Source organism: Mytilus galloprovincialis, chromosome 1, assembly GCF_965363235.1.
Source record: "Mytilus galloprovincialis chromosome 1, xbMytGall1.hap1.1, whole genome shotgun sequence".
Classification (NCBI taxonomy): Eukaryota; Metazoa; Mollusca; class Bivalvia; order Mytilida; family Mytilidae; genus Mytilus; species Mytilus galloprovincialis.
The window spans coordinates 44,332,064-44,349,820 of record NC_134838.1 but is presented as its reverse complement, the minus strand read 5'-3'; the positions used below and the strand labels follow the sequence as shown (position 1 = coordinate 44,349,820).

The 17,757-nt window shown below is 31.9% G+C and overlaps 1 protein-coding gene across 1 annotated transcript in view; it reads right to left on the bottom strand.

The window, feature by feature from the left end:
- The window catches only part of LOC143075437 (vezatin-like), a 45,276-nt gene that overhangs the window by 20,480 nt on the left and 7,039 nt on the right, over positions 1-17,757 (bottom strand). The window contains exons 2-10 of the mRNA XM_076250847.1: positions 16,049-16,174; positions 15,183-15,266; positions 13,608-13,753; positions 12,831-13,124; positions 12,250-12,399; positions 11,648-11,804; positions 10,757-10,829; positions 8,961-9,195; positions 8,252-8,436 (exon numbers count right to left, since the gene is read on the bottom strand). Of these exons, the coding sequence (XP_076106962.1) occupies positions 8,252-8,436; positions 8,961-9,195; positions 10,757-10,829; positions 11,648-11,804; positions 12,250-12,399; positions 12,831-13,124; positions 13,608-13,753; positions 15,183-15,266; positions 16,049-16,174 (1,450 nt within the window). The remainder of the gene's footprint in view (positions 1-8,251; positions 8,437-8,960; positions 9,196-10,756; positions 10,830-11,647; positions 11,805-12,249; positions 12,400-12,830; positions 13,125-13,607; positions 13,754-15,182; positions 15,267-16,048; positions 16,175-17,757) is intronic.

The following is a 17,757-nucleotide window of genomic DNA, read 5'->3' as shown; positions in this document are numbered from 1 at the left end:
ATGTAAAAATAGAGTTGATTAATTCTGTGGGCGAAGTACACTAGCAATTTATATATAAAAAAATAGGGTTAATTATTATATTTCTGTGGGTGAAGCTCATAGTTTTTTTCTTGGGTTGCCAATACATACATTTGAAACATATAACAGACTCAGGTTGAATACTTGCAGCTTTCAAAAATCAATTTCTGTATGAATAGACAACTTTCGAGTTTGATGCATAACTGTCAAAAACTCTGGTTTTAGTGAATGTCATTTGTGCGTTTAGGGGCGTCATCACTTCCATTCCAATGTTGAGCGAGTGGTTGGAAAACTATAAGTCTATATTGTACGAAATATTCGGCAAATTGAATACTCAAAATTGACAATCAGCATTGCTGTCATTAGGGAATTGTCATTCATAAGTACCTACAGAACAATCATTATTTCCAGTTTATCCTGCACAATGACGATCACTAAGACGCTTAATGAACACAAATAGTGCAGGGATACAGGCCACCCCCTCTATCTGGTAAATGACGTTATAAAGGCGGGCATTATTGACAAGTTTTTTCTGGTGACGGATGAACTCGAAAGTGGTCTATTGAACACTACTGTAAATGATCTATTGGAGGTACATCAAAATAAAATCACAATGTCAAAATAAGCCGATATAATTTAATTCAATGTAACAATGTACAAATAAACAGGTATTATTTAGTAGGCTAGTCTCTAATAGAAATAGAAATCAACTATTATAAGTCATGTGTATAACTATTCCCTTTTGGTTCATTTTGTTAAAAACTTTTTATTTTATTTATACGTATAATATTTTGTCTCAGTCAATATTATGCACAAGTTCAAGTACCACAGTTTTGCTGATCTTAGTTTTGGGCATATATTTTGTCAAACTCATTGAAATTTATAATTAAACTGTGGATCACTAAGCCCAAACCTTTCTTTGGTCGTTAATTCAAGCCTTGAATATATTTCCAAGGTTTCATCACTAACCTCTGAACTATTAATAACTCAAGAAGGTTCAGGACCTGTTTGGGACTCCTTTGTTTAGAAGTCAAAAACTCACACATTCCTGGAACGTTAAAATGGGAGGGGGGGGGGGGGGGGGGGTAAGAGATATTTTTGGATTAATCTATTACATCTTTGATGTCATGTTGTTTATTCTTTAGTTTTCTATGTTGTGTAATGTGTACTATTGTTTGTCTGTTTGTTTTTTTCATTTTTAGCCATGGCTTTGTCAGATTATTTTCGATTGATGAGTTTGACTGTCCCTTTGGTATCTTTCGTCCCTCTTTTATGACGCAGGTGTCAAAGCAAAAAAATAAAATAGCCTTTCAAGACATCATAATTATTTGGTCTACTAATCTTTTATGACTTGATCTTAATGTTTTCTTACTCATCAAATGTAGTACACCTACTCCAATTGTTAATGGTGAATTTTATATCACGAACCTATATGTTGGCGTTTGGTTTATCAGATGGATTCCAGAACTGAATCCCATATGGGATGAAAAACAACACAGATCACGCTAACTACCCAATATGATCAATAACATTGAATTATAATGGAAAATTTGTGTTTTGATATTTGTATAATTTTAATTAAATTAATTGGAGATGTATCAATTATTTACCAACATCTTTGTTGAAACACATTTTTTTTTTAAATATTCACTGCATTTTTGGCTATACACTTCAATATTACATTAATTATTTAAATGTAAAAATCCTCAGAATGCTTTACATTTATGAAATAAACAGCATATATATAAATATATATAGCTTGTGTCATTTTGCTAAAAATCTAAAGAACAGCAAACTTCTAATCAAAATGTTGTTCACACTATATGCTAGAAGTCCATTTTGGATGAACATGGTGGCAGGTCCAACCAGTGCATACCTAGCTATCCTGATGAACATTATTATTTTTGTGACTTTATTTGATAAGAAGATAAAAACACCTTCAACAGTTATCATGCAAGGACTTGCTCTGGCAGACGGCTTCACAGCATTATGCACTTATGGATTTGAGCCTTTGTTTGCAACAAAGTATGAACAGGTCGGCATACCTGGAACAGCAAACTTAATAGATATATATGGGCCATCGATGTCAATAGTGGAAACCAAAGAGCTTGTTTATCTTCAGTTTCCATACTGTCTGTTACATTACTACCTGACCAATCTCACAGATACATTCCATCTGATATCTATATTGCTAACCATGTTCCTTGGAGTACAGAAACTTCTTGCAGTGGCATGTCCAATATGGAGCAGGACAAAGATGACTGTAATAGGGTCAATGATAGTCTGTAGCATGTGCTTCATGTTTTCCTTTGTTTTAAATATTCCTAGGATACTGGTTGTCAGCCTAAGTGAGGGGACCGAAGGCACCTGTTTGATGTCAAAACCCAATGAAACAATTGAAAAGTATGTACTAACATATTATCCTATCCTCTTCACGATCATTTTAACCATTGCAGTAATGGCTATGCTAGCATCTACATGTTATATTATAGTAATACTATGCCGTAGAAAATATATTCGTGGACATGCTACTGCTTCAAAATCTGAAAAGAAATCATGCACACTGATTGTTTGTGTGATGATTGTTTTTCTGCTGTCAGAAATTCCACGACTTTCCCTTAATGCTTCCGTGTTCCACACTTTTAGATCAGATGTGGATAAGGATAATATGGCTTTGTACAGAGTTGGTAAAGAAGTAGAGATAAAATCCTTCTCGTGCCTAACAGACATTGCTAAAAAACTTGTTGAGAAAGCAAAGGTACAACAGAATATGAGTATCAAAAGTGACGAATCATGTGTTACTGGATTGATGGATTTACCACAATACTGGAGAGAGTTAACACATGAATTCATGTCTATTACAGAGAAGTGTTTTATTTTGGATGCCCTGAGAGACAAAATCAAGCCAAGCTATTACAGTGAGGTATTGTCATATACATATGGGAAGATCCTGTTATCAGAGAAAGCTCTTCATAATAACAGACAATTTTTTTTAAGAAAATCCATCATTTTATACTGCAATGGATTTAATAAACCCATGTTACAAGATCTGTTAGATTACTTTCTTAAAGATTTGGACTGTTATGAAGATGTAGAATTGGTAGAACGTTTAGCTATCATGGTACTAGGGTCTACACCCTACAGTGAACCAATGAATTATATACTGAATATCATATGGGGACAAAGTGACTTCAGTTTGAAAAATCTGAAAGTCCTTATCGAAATTTTAAAACTTTCTATGATAATTGGCTGCGCCTCAAACTTTTTTATCTATATAGTAATGAGCCAAAATCTTAGAGAAACTTTTAAAACAAAGTTTAAGTTCTGGCAATGACATAGATGAAGAATATATTGGAAGAAAACTGAGAATAGAAATTGTAGAAGTCTTCTGATTGGATAAGATCTCAACTAAATAATTAGATTTATAAAATTGAACATTTCAACGTGTCTGACAGTATCTTGGTTCTGTGCCCTGTGGTCTTCCTTATAGGATGGAACAGTACACTTTGACACCACACCATGACAATATACCACTTTCGAGTTCATCCATCTCCAGAAAAAAACGCGGCAATTATGTGTGGCTTTATGAAGTCATTTACCAGATAAAAGGGATCGCCTGTATCCATGCACTATTAACGTTCATCAAGCATCTTAGTGATCTTCCTTGTGCAGGAAAAACTAGAAATAATGTTTGTTCCATAAGTACTTAATTGGAACTCCCTAATGACAGCAGTGCTGATTGATAAGTATTATCATTCAATTTGCCCAATAATTTGTGCAATATGAATCATAGTTTTCCAACCACTTGCTCAACGTTGAAACGGAAATGACAACACCCCTAAACACACAAATGATGTTCACTAAAACAAGAGTTTTTGACGGAAATGCATCGAACTCGAAAATTGTCTTTTAACTATAGACATGTGTAGACTGGATGTTAATTATTTATTATTCAATATACTGAAAATAATTCTCAATAAATTATATACTGAGACATTCTTTTAATTTCCACATTTATATTAGCAATACTGGAGTTATTCTACATGAAATCAATAAATTGTTGCAAATAAATATATTTGTTTAAAATGTTTACTCTGTGAGATTCTCATGTTAATATAAGATCACAAGGTGTTTAATTTTAATAGTGTATTTTATGAACTTATTTACAATTCTATAAAACTTAAAAAATGAGGTAACTTCTCCAAATCTTTTTCAAAATAAAATTATTTTACCTACCGTCCTATCCTTTTTTTTCTCTGCCAAAAGGCATGAAACAAGTGCATATATATATTTTGATAAAATTACATTATTGAAATCTTGAAAAAAAAATTGAAAACAACATGTTTAATAATTTCTTGCGTCTGAAGCGTTTTTCTTGATTTACCTTCATCAGGAATGCTCAAAGCCAAACATTTGAAATCCAAAGATAGATAAGTACTGAAAATCGTTGAAGAGCTATACATGCTATATGTCAAAAATATCTAAAATAAATAGCCAAATTCATCTAAAGCCAACTTTGCCTGAAGGAGTTGAAACCTTAGTTACATAATATTTCAAAATTTATTAACGGACAATTTTAGTAAAGTTTGTTAAATCATGTCAGTACCGAAGCACTGACTACTGAGCTGATGACACCCTCGGGACTGATAATCCACCAGCAGAGGTATGGACCACGATGGTATGTCTATATAAGTAAGTACCTATGCACTTCACTGTTATTTTGATTGATTGATTGGTGTTTAGCACCACTTTCAGTACTATTGGTTACTTCATGGCAGTCAGTTGTTATAGGTGTCTGTTATTATTAAACACATTTGAAATATCTGTGCCTTAAGTATTATCAAATTCTTTCAAGCATTAAACAAAATTACTTTTCAATAAATTACATGATAATTAGTAGAATCAAAATAATAAATTAAATTAAAATCTATAATCTAGAATCCTCAAATGGAAAATACATTGTGATAATCTTTTACCAGTAATAAGTGCAAAAAAGCTAATACATGTAATCAACGGAAATATTTTTCTATAAGTATCTGTCACAGGAATAACTATACTGAAAAGAAGTCATTACAACCAAAGATGCAACCAATTCAAGCATAAGAAGTAAATGCGATATGATGGGGTCTCCTTGGGTGGGGGGTGGGGGGTTCTGATTCTGGATCCCGCTTACTGTTTTGTCAGATTCTCATATTCCGCTTACACTATGTACATAAGCAATTCTATTTTTTTTGTAATTTCCTGTGTCCCGCTAGACTTCATTTCCCATTTTCACGGCACAACATTTTTACTTTTACGTGTCACGCTTACGAAAACGGCTATCCCGAAACATGCTTAGACTCCAATGAGACCCACATATGACATGAAGTTCACACCATGTTATTTTGTAAACAGATCAATTTCCATTATCTAATACACAAAGATTGAATAGAAGTTAGAACAGCTGGAAATAAGTGTGGCTGTTACCCAAAATATATATTCTTTGATAAATACCAATTATTTTTCAAAAGTAATAAACTTAAACATATGGTTCAAAACACTGATGAATGAAAGCATATAAATCTGGTTTACCTATAAAAAAAAATATTCAATCGAAGTGGCAGATTTCAAGTTCATCAAAATTGATTCCCCATTATACATTTAGATTTTTTTCCAGTCATGAAAATAGTTATCATTGAAGATATATAACAAGCTGTCATTAAAGCTACTGAAAATTGTAAATGTATTCACATTGCGTCATTACAAAACTACTTGAAATTTGTATTTTAAAAGACAATGTTAATGAATCAAAGCTTCAGATACAATTTTATATAAGCCAGTTACTCTAAGGAACATTCAGTTACAGTTTAGAAGTAAAAGGCCCAATATGTTCAGAGGAGATTTTTTAAATTTTAACAAATATAATGAACAAATTGGTTAAACTGAGCTTAAGAGATCAATTGACCATTTTGGTCTATCAACTTTATTATAGATCTTACTATCTGGACATTTTTGCTGTGTACAGTTTATCTTTATCTTGATAAATATCAAAGATGATAACCACAAACTGCATATCTTTTTAAAAAATAAACAAGAATGTGTCCACAGTACACGGATGCCCCACTCGCACTATCATTTTCTATGTTTAGTGGACCGTGAAATTAGAATAAATTCTCCAATTTGGCATTAAAATTAGAATGATCTTATCAAAGGGAACATGTATACTAAGTTTCAAGTTGATTGGACTTCTACTTTATCAAAAACTACCTTGACCAAAAACTTTAACCTGAAATTTGCACTATCATTTTCTATGTTCAGTGAACCGTAAAATTGGGGTCAAAACTCTAATTTGGCATTAAAATTAGAAAGATCATATCATAGGGCACATGTATACTAAGTTTCAAGTTGATTGGACTTCAACTTCATCAAAAACTACCTTGACCAAAAACTTTAACCTGAAGCGGGACAGACGGACGAACGAAAGGACGAACGAACGGACGGACGAACGGACGCACAGACCAGAAAACATAATGCCCCTCTACTATCGTAGGTGGGGCATAAAAAAGGCAGCAACCCAACAATGGGTTGTTCGGTTTGTCTAAAAATTTCAGGGCATGTAGTTCTTGATCTAATTAACATTTTTACACAAGGTCAGATTTGCTCTAAATGGTTTTGTTTTTGAGATAAAAGCCAAAACCTGCATTTCACCCTTATGTTCTATTTTTAGCCATGGCCCCCATATTTTTCAATGGATCAAAACTTGGATCATACAATTTATAAAACTAGATACCCTAAGGAACATTCAGTTAAAGTTTGAAGGTTCAGTAGCTTCAGCAGAAGATTCTTGAAATTTTTTATGACGAGGACAGACAAAGACAACTGACACCAAGTGATGGCATAGGCTCACATGGCCCTCAAGTCAAAGCACTAGGTGAGCAAAACATTTTATGCTAAGACATTCTTTCAATTTCAACATTATTAGCAATACTGGAGTTATATTACATAAAATCAATCAATTGTTGCATATAAATATATTTATTTTAAATGTTTACTCTGTGGGATACTCATGTTAATATAAGCTCCCAAGGTGTTTAAATTTTAATAGTATATTTTATGAACACATTAACAACTCAATAAAACTGTAAAAATGAAGTAACTTCTCCAAGGCAAAAACAAAATATAGTTCTGTTTCCTGCCTCTGTACTTACCCTTAATTTTAATGCCTACCCTAACAGATTTATTGAACAGTAATGGGGAGCAATATTAAAATCTGGAATATTTTCCTTTATTGTCTAAAAATGAAATTATTTTACATTAGTACCTACTTTATGTTTTCTCTACACGGAGGCATGAAACAAGTGCATATATTTTTTGTATAATCCATTATTTAAATCTTTACAAAAAATTAAAATGTGACATTTAAATAAGTTAGAACTGTTTTGACTTAAAATCTATGTATTTCATTAATATTTTGACTGTTATTTTGATTGACTCTAAATGCAACTTTCAACATTATTTGCTAATTCATGGCATTCACTTAATTTTTGGTGGAGAAAGCTTCAGTGCCTGGAGAGAATCACTGACATTTGACAGTAAAACTGACATTCCTAGACAATTAAGATAGGATTCAAATGCACCTTCTACACAGGGGTTTGAACTCACAACCTCAGTGATGACAGGCTGGAAAGACAGTAGTTGGATTATTTAGAACACTCCACAAAAACTACTTAGAACACTCCACAAAACACAAATAAACCATACTTTTAAAATATTCAAAATTCGAGGTCTTTATATAACTATAAAACTTAGAGCATAAACACAGCGTTGAACTATAAAAAATAATATCCTGGACACACTTTTGTGATAAAAATTTTCCCCTAATCTCAGAAACGGTAATAAGACCTACAGAAAAAGGACTTTTTCTTAAACACTCAATGGTGATGAAAACAATTGGAAACAGAAATCAAGTGATGACAATAAAAATTAAATACTTTTAAGGATGTAGTTAGGTGAGGTTTAAGAATTTGTGTTAGATGTTTGAACTCCTTGTTTTTTTCCTTCAATACAGTGTAAAATATTTTGCCCCATAACACAAATTTTTCTTTTCATATAAGACTTCAATAGCCAAGAAAAGCTCATTTACCCAAAATTAAGCAGATTATAGATTCCTTTACTTTGGATTTGTGAAACGAATACTACCAATGCAAATATAAGGTGAAAGTCAGCATTTTCCCGCTAATATTGTATAACTTACCAGGTTCTTCTTTAGATTTTAATAAATTTTCAACTCTGCTTAACCCCTCTTCCCAGCATCCTTTACAAGCTAGTAGTTCCTGTTTGATCTGTTGTAATAAGCTGTCACCTGATTGGTCAAATTCATTTGATGAATCTTCTGCTCTTTCTATCTGATGTTCCATTATGGTCGATAAAGATCTTATCCTGAAAAAAAACAACATAAAAAATAATGGCTTTTAAGTATTTTTGTTGTTGGGTTTCCTTATGTTGAAACACCACCTCTTTCTTTGAATTCCCTTGTTAATGAATTTGGTCAACCAAAACTCAACCCTCACTGTTATTTGCTTTTTAAATAAATACCTGTGTATTCAAAAATTAATGCTTTTAAAAATGGCACGGAATAGATGTTGAAACAAGTATGATACATTTTTGAACCATTAGCTACCAATATTATGTATACAGTAATCTCTGATATTGTTGAATAAAAAATATTCTCAGAATAAGTAATCCAAGAATTCTTAGTTACTATTTTAATTATATGGATTTTTTCAATGGGAATGAAGAAAAAATTCCAAAATTTTTTTTCTAGGTATTTCAATTTGCTTAGATGCAATAATTCTAAAGTGTGTTAAAATGATTCCATTTGCCATGGTAAAACTATAGGACAGATGGACAAAGTAAATGCAATATTTAGCAGAGAGGGGGACAGGGTAAACTATCAGACAAACCTTAGTAAAGCTGCCTGCAGATGAAGATCCAGACTGTGTACTGCTATGTATACATCACTGGTAGCAGACGACGTTTGTGATGCTGGAGCTCTAACAGACTGGGTTTCCTGGCTGATTGCACAACAAGAATGGATGTTGTATGATCTTTGTAATTGATCAGTATTGTTTTGTAGTGTACTAGTCACATTACTAATTATATTATTTATTTCAGGTCTTGTGTTTAGAATGGAAGTGTCTGAAATAAAAAAAAAAAATTCAAATTTATGTTTACCGAAAAGTTAAGATTCAGGTAAAGTCAAACTACAATAACTGTTTTTCAATGATTTTTTTATAAATTCAACTGTTGGTTTCCTTTTTTAAATTGTTTCACATCTTGTGCCTTTAATAGCTTATTACACAGCATGATTTGCTCATTATTGAAGTGCCTTGCAGTTTTTACATCCTTGTATTTTGATCTTACATGTAGATGGATAGTTGTATCATTGGTAACAAGATGGCATCTTCTTATTTCTATATATATATCTTTCAAAAAGGTAGTAGAGTAAGACAGGTGAAAAAATATATCACACATTATAAAGTAACCTTGTAGAAGCATGACATCAAATTCCAAGACATTGTTACATTTAAAAATATTTTAGATGTATTTGATAAATGTAAACATATTTTAGGTTCTACTCAATCTAAGATCATTTGTTGGAAAAGCAGCTGAGTGTTTGAACACAAAAGAAATCTTTCAATAACTCTTCAAAAGTAAAGGATGAATGGTTTTGTCGTTTTTACCTATTGCACTGTTTTAATGTTGAAGTTGTTCCCATATTGAATATGTATATGTAATGTGTAGTATCGTCAAATATAGGTACCACCAACACTTTGGAAAACAAATGTTTTACTTTTTTATCTCATTTTGTTTTGCATTCTCAAGTAATTGCCAAATTTTAAAATTTTGTGAGTCTTCAAGAAAATGTGTGTTCTTTTTATGTCTCAAAATATTTTTACAATGCACTTCATGAGGCATTAAAGCATCATGATACCAAGGTGCAAAATTTGTTAACATGATGCTGGGTAAATATATTTTATATAGAATGTCTTACAATAGGAGTGCTTTATTTTAAAGGTTACAATCCTATTTCTAATCCAAAATCCAAGGGTACTACCTGTGTTTTTAAAAATACTGGGAATAACGCTGTATAAGCAGAAAAGCTAAGTCCATGTTTTGGAGATAAGTACCAACATCTCTCTTATTTAAAAATGATAAAACAAGAGCACAACTACATGCCCTATAGAAGAATCTGTACATGATTGGCTGAATTCTATCAAGCCTCTTTCTAGGTGTTACAGATAAAACAAACGGGTACAAGCAGAAATTGTGTGATCTATGTGTTGGTATGCAAAACCCCCATAGTAACTCTGATACTGTGGATTTATTATTATTCGTGGATACCAATTTTTATGGGTTTCGTGGATACAGTTGAACCAGGAATATAAATAATCAACGAATGACAAAATTTATATTAAGGTCCTATGCAGACTACAGCAAAACCATGAAATCAAATATCCACAAAATTGCAAGATTTCCTCAGTCCACGAAAAATGGTAACCACGAAAAATAAATGAATCCACCGTAAAATTTTCCTATAGAATAATCTTTGCAAGTTTGGCTGAATTCTATGCAGGTATTTCTAATGAGATTCAGATGGACATAAAGTGTGACATGAACAATGCAGACAATACATGATGACAAATGTGATTCTTTTCTCTTGTTTAGACACTGTCAGACAACACAATAACTATCTTACCACTCTCAATAAAGGTCAGTGTTAGTCTTCTCAGAAATTCAGATTGTTGTAAATGGAACAAATGCTTTAATCCCTGTAAAACATAAAACGGATGATTTAAATAATAAAAAAAAAATGTCATTTATAAGAAATTATTTTATCATAGATAAATTATTTCTCATGCAGATTTTTACCATGTTGTTTAAGAATCCATTTTACTTGAAAACTAAAACAATATTCCAGTATAAGCATGATTAAAATGATACATTTTGTCTGTAACTTCAAGTTTATAAAATAAGATAATTGTTTGAAACTTAGGTAACTCCTTCAGTACGATTAGTTTAAACATATTTATTTATAGTGGATTGGGAAGCAAGTTTTGATATTAATCCCTATCCACTTTGTGGGTGCGAGTGCTGCCTTGTAGCGGCATTAGCCTACTCTTTTTTGAAATCTACAAGGGTGTCTTTAACATCCAAGAGATATGGCTCTCTCTTAACACGGGTCACCCATTTATCGTCCCCTTCTGACGGACTATCATCTTTTCCTCAAGACCATTCTCGCAGATGGTGTCAAGGGAGAGCCGAAAATTGAGTTCCTGAAATTTTCATCCCAAACGGGAATCGAACCAGTACGATTAAATGTTTGAATATTGCATAATGCTAACCATAAGTAAGGTGAACAGAAACAGTTGTTTAAATTCACTGAGAGGACCATTAAGGAGTTCTATATAAAACTCTTTTCTCCTTTATAATGTCTTTTTACACTTTTTGACTCCTGTTGATGCCTAAGGAATTTCTGACATAAATTTCTTTGATGAAATGCCACATAAAATCAGTTAAAGTGTGCAAGTGTTATAAACCTTGATTGACGCCAAAGAAAATCAATCAGGTAACATAGAGTTAATATTACCTTAAGTGATGCCACAGAGAAACCATCAGTTAAAGTATATAATTGTTTTGTAGACTCGTCTGTATGACCAGTGATCTGTAAACACTGACCAAACTCTTCTATAGGTATATGACATAAGTAGTTCATTACATTATCTATGCTGGCATCTAAAGGGCAGCTGTATGAACAAAAACATAGTCATCACAAAATCAGGCACAAAATTAGTCTATTCAGGTATTTTGCACAATCATAAAATTTAATGTTCAGAGTATTTTTTATATTCTTCTCTTTTAAGCTGTTTGAAGCTTATCTAGACTGTTGGTAAGTGTATTACTATAGTATCATTCATATATTTGGATATCCAATATTGATGGGTAACCCTTGATGGAAAGAAATCATAAATTGAAAGATTCAACAAAATACAAATTTTAAGTCAATTTGATCATGTTGATAACAACAACATAATTACACAAAGAAATAAGTTATCCTCAAAATTGTAAATGGTTCTTGACAAATGATTTCAACAAAAATAAAAAAATCTGCAGGATTGTTTTTTTCTGCCTCATTCATGTGTACATTTGGTGATATTTATTACTGATTATCTAAACTCCTTTGACACTTACCTAGTGACAAGATTTGTTGCTGCTGACTTGAGAACCAAGAAACAATTTCTGGCAGAGTGAAATAATTCTGATCTTAGCTGTGAGCACTGTCTTTGTGTATGATGTAAAGAATTTTGTTCTAATCTAGATATAGGACTCTTTTGACTAACTCTATAAATATTAAAAATAAGATAAAGATGGGATGGTGGATTGCATTAGTGGTAACTGAGGTCATAATTATTCTAGATAACAAATATGAGGAATCTGAATTGGTTGTTGGTTTGGGGTTGTGTAGGTGTCAGATTGGAACTATCTATCAAATGTATTTCTTATTCAGATTTACCTATCATTCATTTAAATCAGTTATTCATAGAAGTTCCAATGGCCATGATAATTTGTTACAGTTTTTAAGAAAATTTCATCATGAGCTGTAACTAACAATTGAGCTTGGATAAATATGTATAAGGATAAGACACCTAGCAATAATTTCTAAAGTTACAATATATGGATTTTAATTTTACAGTTAGCTAACATAAATATATCCTAGCCTTCGATTAGCTTGATAAGGAATGATGTTTAGTAAGACAAATGTTTCCACTTACAATGTAAATCCCCTGGAAACCAGTTCTGATTCCTGAATCAATCTGAGTGATTTCTGAGTGTATTTCACCATAGTTTCACCCGTCTGAATACAATTCACTACTACATCATACATATGTTCAAGCTTCCATCTTTGATATATCAATAAAAAATATTTCACTATATTAGCAATGATATACAGTAAAGAACAAATGGCCGACAAATCTGTTAATGTCTTGTACTTCCATGGAAGATCAGGGTAGACAACTCTACTAAACAGATAGGCCAGCAGACATGGCAAAGCAATCATTGTTAACCTGTAAAATATATTAAAAAAAAATGCATTTATTTATCTTTTAAGGAAGTAAATCTAGGTGAAGGGATAAAACTTTTTAAAAAAAATCAGTAGTATGTTTCATTAAACCCTTTTCATAAATACATTTCTGTTTCACATGAAAACTGACTATTACTATCGTATTTCTGATTTGAATAGTTATCTCCCTTAACCATGTTAACCAAAGTTTATCCTTTAAAACACACAAGAGAATTTGAATCTTTATCAAATGTGATGACAAGGCAATAGAACTGTTTGAATGAGGTTTACTCTTTAAAACACATGGGAGAATTTGACTCTTTATCATCTGTGACCACAAGGCAATAAACTTTTGGAATGGATAAAGTTCACAACTTTCAAAAGGATAATTACAAAGATGTTTCCACCATAGCGGGTTATCCTGGAAAACCCTGCAATAAAACTGCAAAGTCATATCTCAAAATTCAAAATATCTCTACATACTTACATCTTTGATTTGATAAAAAGATCCATGTTTGGTTGTTTCTTTTCTTCATATTTTTCTTTAAAATTTTCTAAAAACTGTTGGTCATCTTGTTCAAATGCTTTTGACTTTACAGCCAACAAAAGTAATTTTTCTTTGTATAAATTCTCCTGAAATGTAATGATAACAATTTTTAACTTCTTTCTTTTCCTTAAATAGTTTTGTTATTTCTATACTGAGTCATAAAACATATGAAAGATTAAGACTTCACATTATTGGTGAAATAAACAAATAAATTTAGAAACTTCAGCCAGGTATGATACCAAAGTCATTTACTTGTCGCCGGGTAAAATTTCATACAATTTATTTTTCTAACTTCTACCAATTTAAATCAAGATAAATATTGTTAAGAAATGGAAATTTTTACATAGGAATATGTTGGCGCCAGAAATATCGCCAGCAGCCATATTATGTCGCAAGATGAAATAAAAAAATCGCAAATTGCGACATTGGCAATGCACAACGCAGTCCCTGGGTATCTAGTAAAGGGGCATTAGCTATCAAAATTTATGTTCGACAATTTGACTCAAATTCTCATATTTGATTTATAACATACTAAAACATATATACAAATGCAGATTAGTCTGAAATAAACAGTCAACAATATATTTAATCCATAATATATATCAAAATTTCATGTGTATTATAGACTACACCCCCTCTAATTAACGATTAAGATGACCTCTGGAGACTCCAGACGGTCACATTATCCTTTATAAACATGGCCCCAGGTTGAAAATTAAAAACAGTTGTTGGAAGTCAGAGCAATCTCAGACTAGACTTATACATGCATAACCAATCACTAGCTAATGGGTTAAATTGAAGGTCACAGGAATATCAATTCAAATGAGTTTGAATTATTCACTTTCAAGTGAATATCAAGTGAATTATTCATCAGATATTTTTCTTTAGTAAGACTTTTCTTATTTTGACCAAATTGAACAAAATTGGCTGCTAAAAGGGAATTATTACTTTGTTATTTCACTTTCATAAATGATTGAACTGAACAAAATCAAATATCTTTTTTCCATATCATACTATTCTAAAAATGTTGCAAGATTGAATATCATTTTTAAGTATATATTGACCTGCATGTAAATCAAACATGACAAAGAGGTCACCATGATAATGATATTCATTGACATATAAAAGTCATTTCCTCAAGAAATAAGGTAAATAATAGCATCAAAGAAACTATAGCATGACATTTTGGTCAAATTCACTGAAATTTAGGTCAATTGACGGAAATCAATTAGGTTATCAACAATCACTACATACATGTTCATGTATAAGTAGTAAAGAATACCATCATATGTTTCTGGGAAATAAGTTTAATAGATTTGAACATATATGTCCCAGACACATTTGAGCTAAACTGCAAAGTAAACTTAGTACATAGTTCATCTCTATTTTTTGTAAAGAAATATTTTTGTTTACAATAATAAATTCTCAAATGTTTAACTAATATGTGAACAGCAATAACAACATTGATATGGTACGATCTTAAGTACATGTTACAAATAATGATAAAAAACTTACCAAGTTAGTTTTCTCTTCTTTTAAGATATTTATTCCCAAAACACTAATGATAAAACAATACACGTAAGAGTACCAGCATTGCAACTAAAATATAAAATATATCAAAATAAGACAAATAGGTCTGCATTTGGTCTTCCTTCATTTACTTGAAATTTTAAAATCCTTCTGAGCATGCCTTTTATTATTGATGTACACATGTACATATACATAGGCTGTAAAGTGTCGTCTGCTCTATGGTCGGGTTGTTGTCGTTTTGACACATTCCCTGTTTCCTTTCTCAATTTTATATAGGTAATAATTAATCTACAAGTAATATGCCATTGAAATATTGACAAAAACTGGGATTTCATCTAAACTGGACATGGATGGAGAGTTGTCTCATTGGCACTCATACCACATCTTCCTATATCTATTAAAACTTCTTCTTTGTGTATCCAATTGTCACTAACATGAAAACATATGAAGAATAACTTAATTTCAATCTATTTCAGTCTATATAACTGCTAAATAATTGTTGTAATCAAATTACGTCTGTCAAACCCTGTAATAAGTGATGATACTGGATTTGTTTAAAAGAAAGGAGCTTTAAATATTTCCTAAAACAAAAATAAATAAACTGTTGACACAGAGAATATGTCTCGCTTATCAACATAAAAGTCAGAAAAAGACAATCAGGTGGACAGCAACATTGCTTATTTATTCAGTCAACTTAACTAGTAATGACACTAGAGTCCTCTACACCCCATGAATCAGCGGGTGACTACTTCTAATTAATAATACCTTAGTCATATTAGCACAACTAATGAAGGTCATCAATGAATTACATGTTATATGATTTAAACTGCAATAATTTTACATGTACTTACTTGTGTGCTGAAATGAATCTTAGAAGTATTCTCTTTTTTGACAGTATCTGGTTTGTTGGATTGAATAACAGTCTCATCCTTAATATCAATCCCAGCTTCTTCCAGATGTTTCATCAATGGAGAATTCTACATAAAAAAAATGTACTTAATTTAAAATTTGTAGTGTCATCATGATACCAATGCTCTAAGCTAAAACCTTATACAAAACTTGATCAAACAGAACCAAACACAAAAACTTTATCTTTAAGGGAGCTACTATTTGACTTTTATGGGGCAAAGATGATAAATCTTGTCCTGCCCTTTTTTAGTTGACATCTTTGTCCTGACTTTTTATTTTTCACTCCATTCAGTTCTTCCTTATTTCTAATAGTTTATCCTGACTTTTTTTACATATACATTGTATAGTCATCCTGCCTGTTTTATTTGCCAAGTTTCTCATCCTGCTTATTTTTTACTTAAAACTCCTGTCCTGCTTTTTTTCAAATTTCGTCCTAGCCACATCCCTCTCCCTTTCTCCACCTTCATAAAAGTCATGATTACTAAAAAAAAAATCTGACATTTCAATTTCTCTTTGCAAAAAAAAAGCCTATTTATATTTATCTGTCAAAATTTGTTTTATGTTTGGCCTCATACATGAGGAGGGGTAGGAGGGGTCCTGATCCTGAAATCCAGGAATAAAACTAATGTCTGAATTTAATTGTATTGAAAGGCATATGCCTCCCAAATCTTCCTCTTTTTAATAAGAACATTAGAGCATTTTCAAAACAGAGGTAAAACACCATACTAGACTGCAACAAATTTAATTTTATGTTTTTTGTCATCGTAAATCAAATTTTGATAAATATTGATGCATGGCATATATACATGTATATGTCAAACAAAACACATTGTCCAATCAATCACAGTCGATCATTTCTCAGTCATTACAGCTGAAAGGACATGCTGGATCAGCTCCTCTTTTCCCACTATCTATGATGTCAGTTTACTGATAGATGGATCAATGACTTATTACTTTGATTTCAGAAACCAATTCAACACTGTACAGCCTACATTGTTGTCTATGTAAATACCCGTGTCAGGACACAGTCCTGATACACTCCAGAACCCATTATGGATGGGGGAGTGTTATGCTGACTAACATCTGAGGGCCTGTATCCTAGGTGTTAGATAATGGACTGCCATGTCACTGTCTTACAACATCGTTCCTGATAATGCTTCCTTTCATTGTTATTACTACATCAGAGACTTATCGACCAGTACTCAGTAATAATGAATAGCAGACTAGAAGGGCTGACCAAGCTGGTCCTAAAAGCGCCCGCCGCCTAAGCAGCCGTTGTGAAGGAAGTAACTAACCGAAATAGATAACAAACAAATAGATCATACTAAAACCAAAATGGCGGCCGCTCTTTTCAACTGTTCCAGCATTTTGATTTTTGTTGACAAAAATTTAAACGCTCATGATCACCAAACGCTTTCGGCACACATCTGGCTGTGCAAGGGCTTACAGCCGGTCAAGATCATTAAAAACCACCTTGATAGATTCTAATACATGTATTTGTCAAATATAAGTATAATTAGACCATTAAATTTAGTTATCATTGGCTATTTTCTGTAAGTAGTCAACCTCTAAACACCTGACATTTATTTCTAATGCAATCTCAGACATGTTGATAAAAACTTTATCTTCAAACACAGTGGTATGAAACATG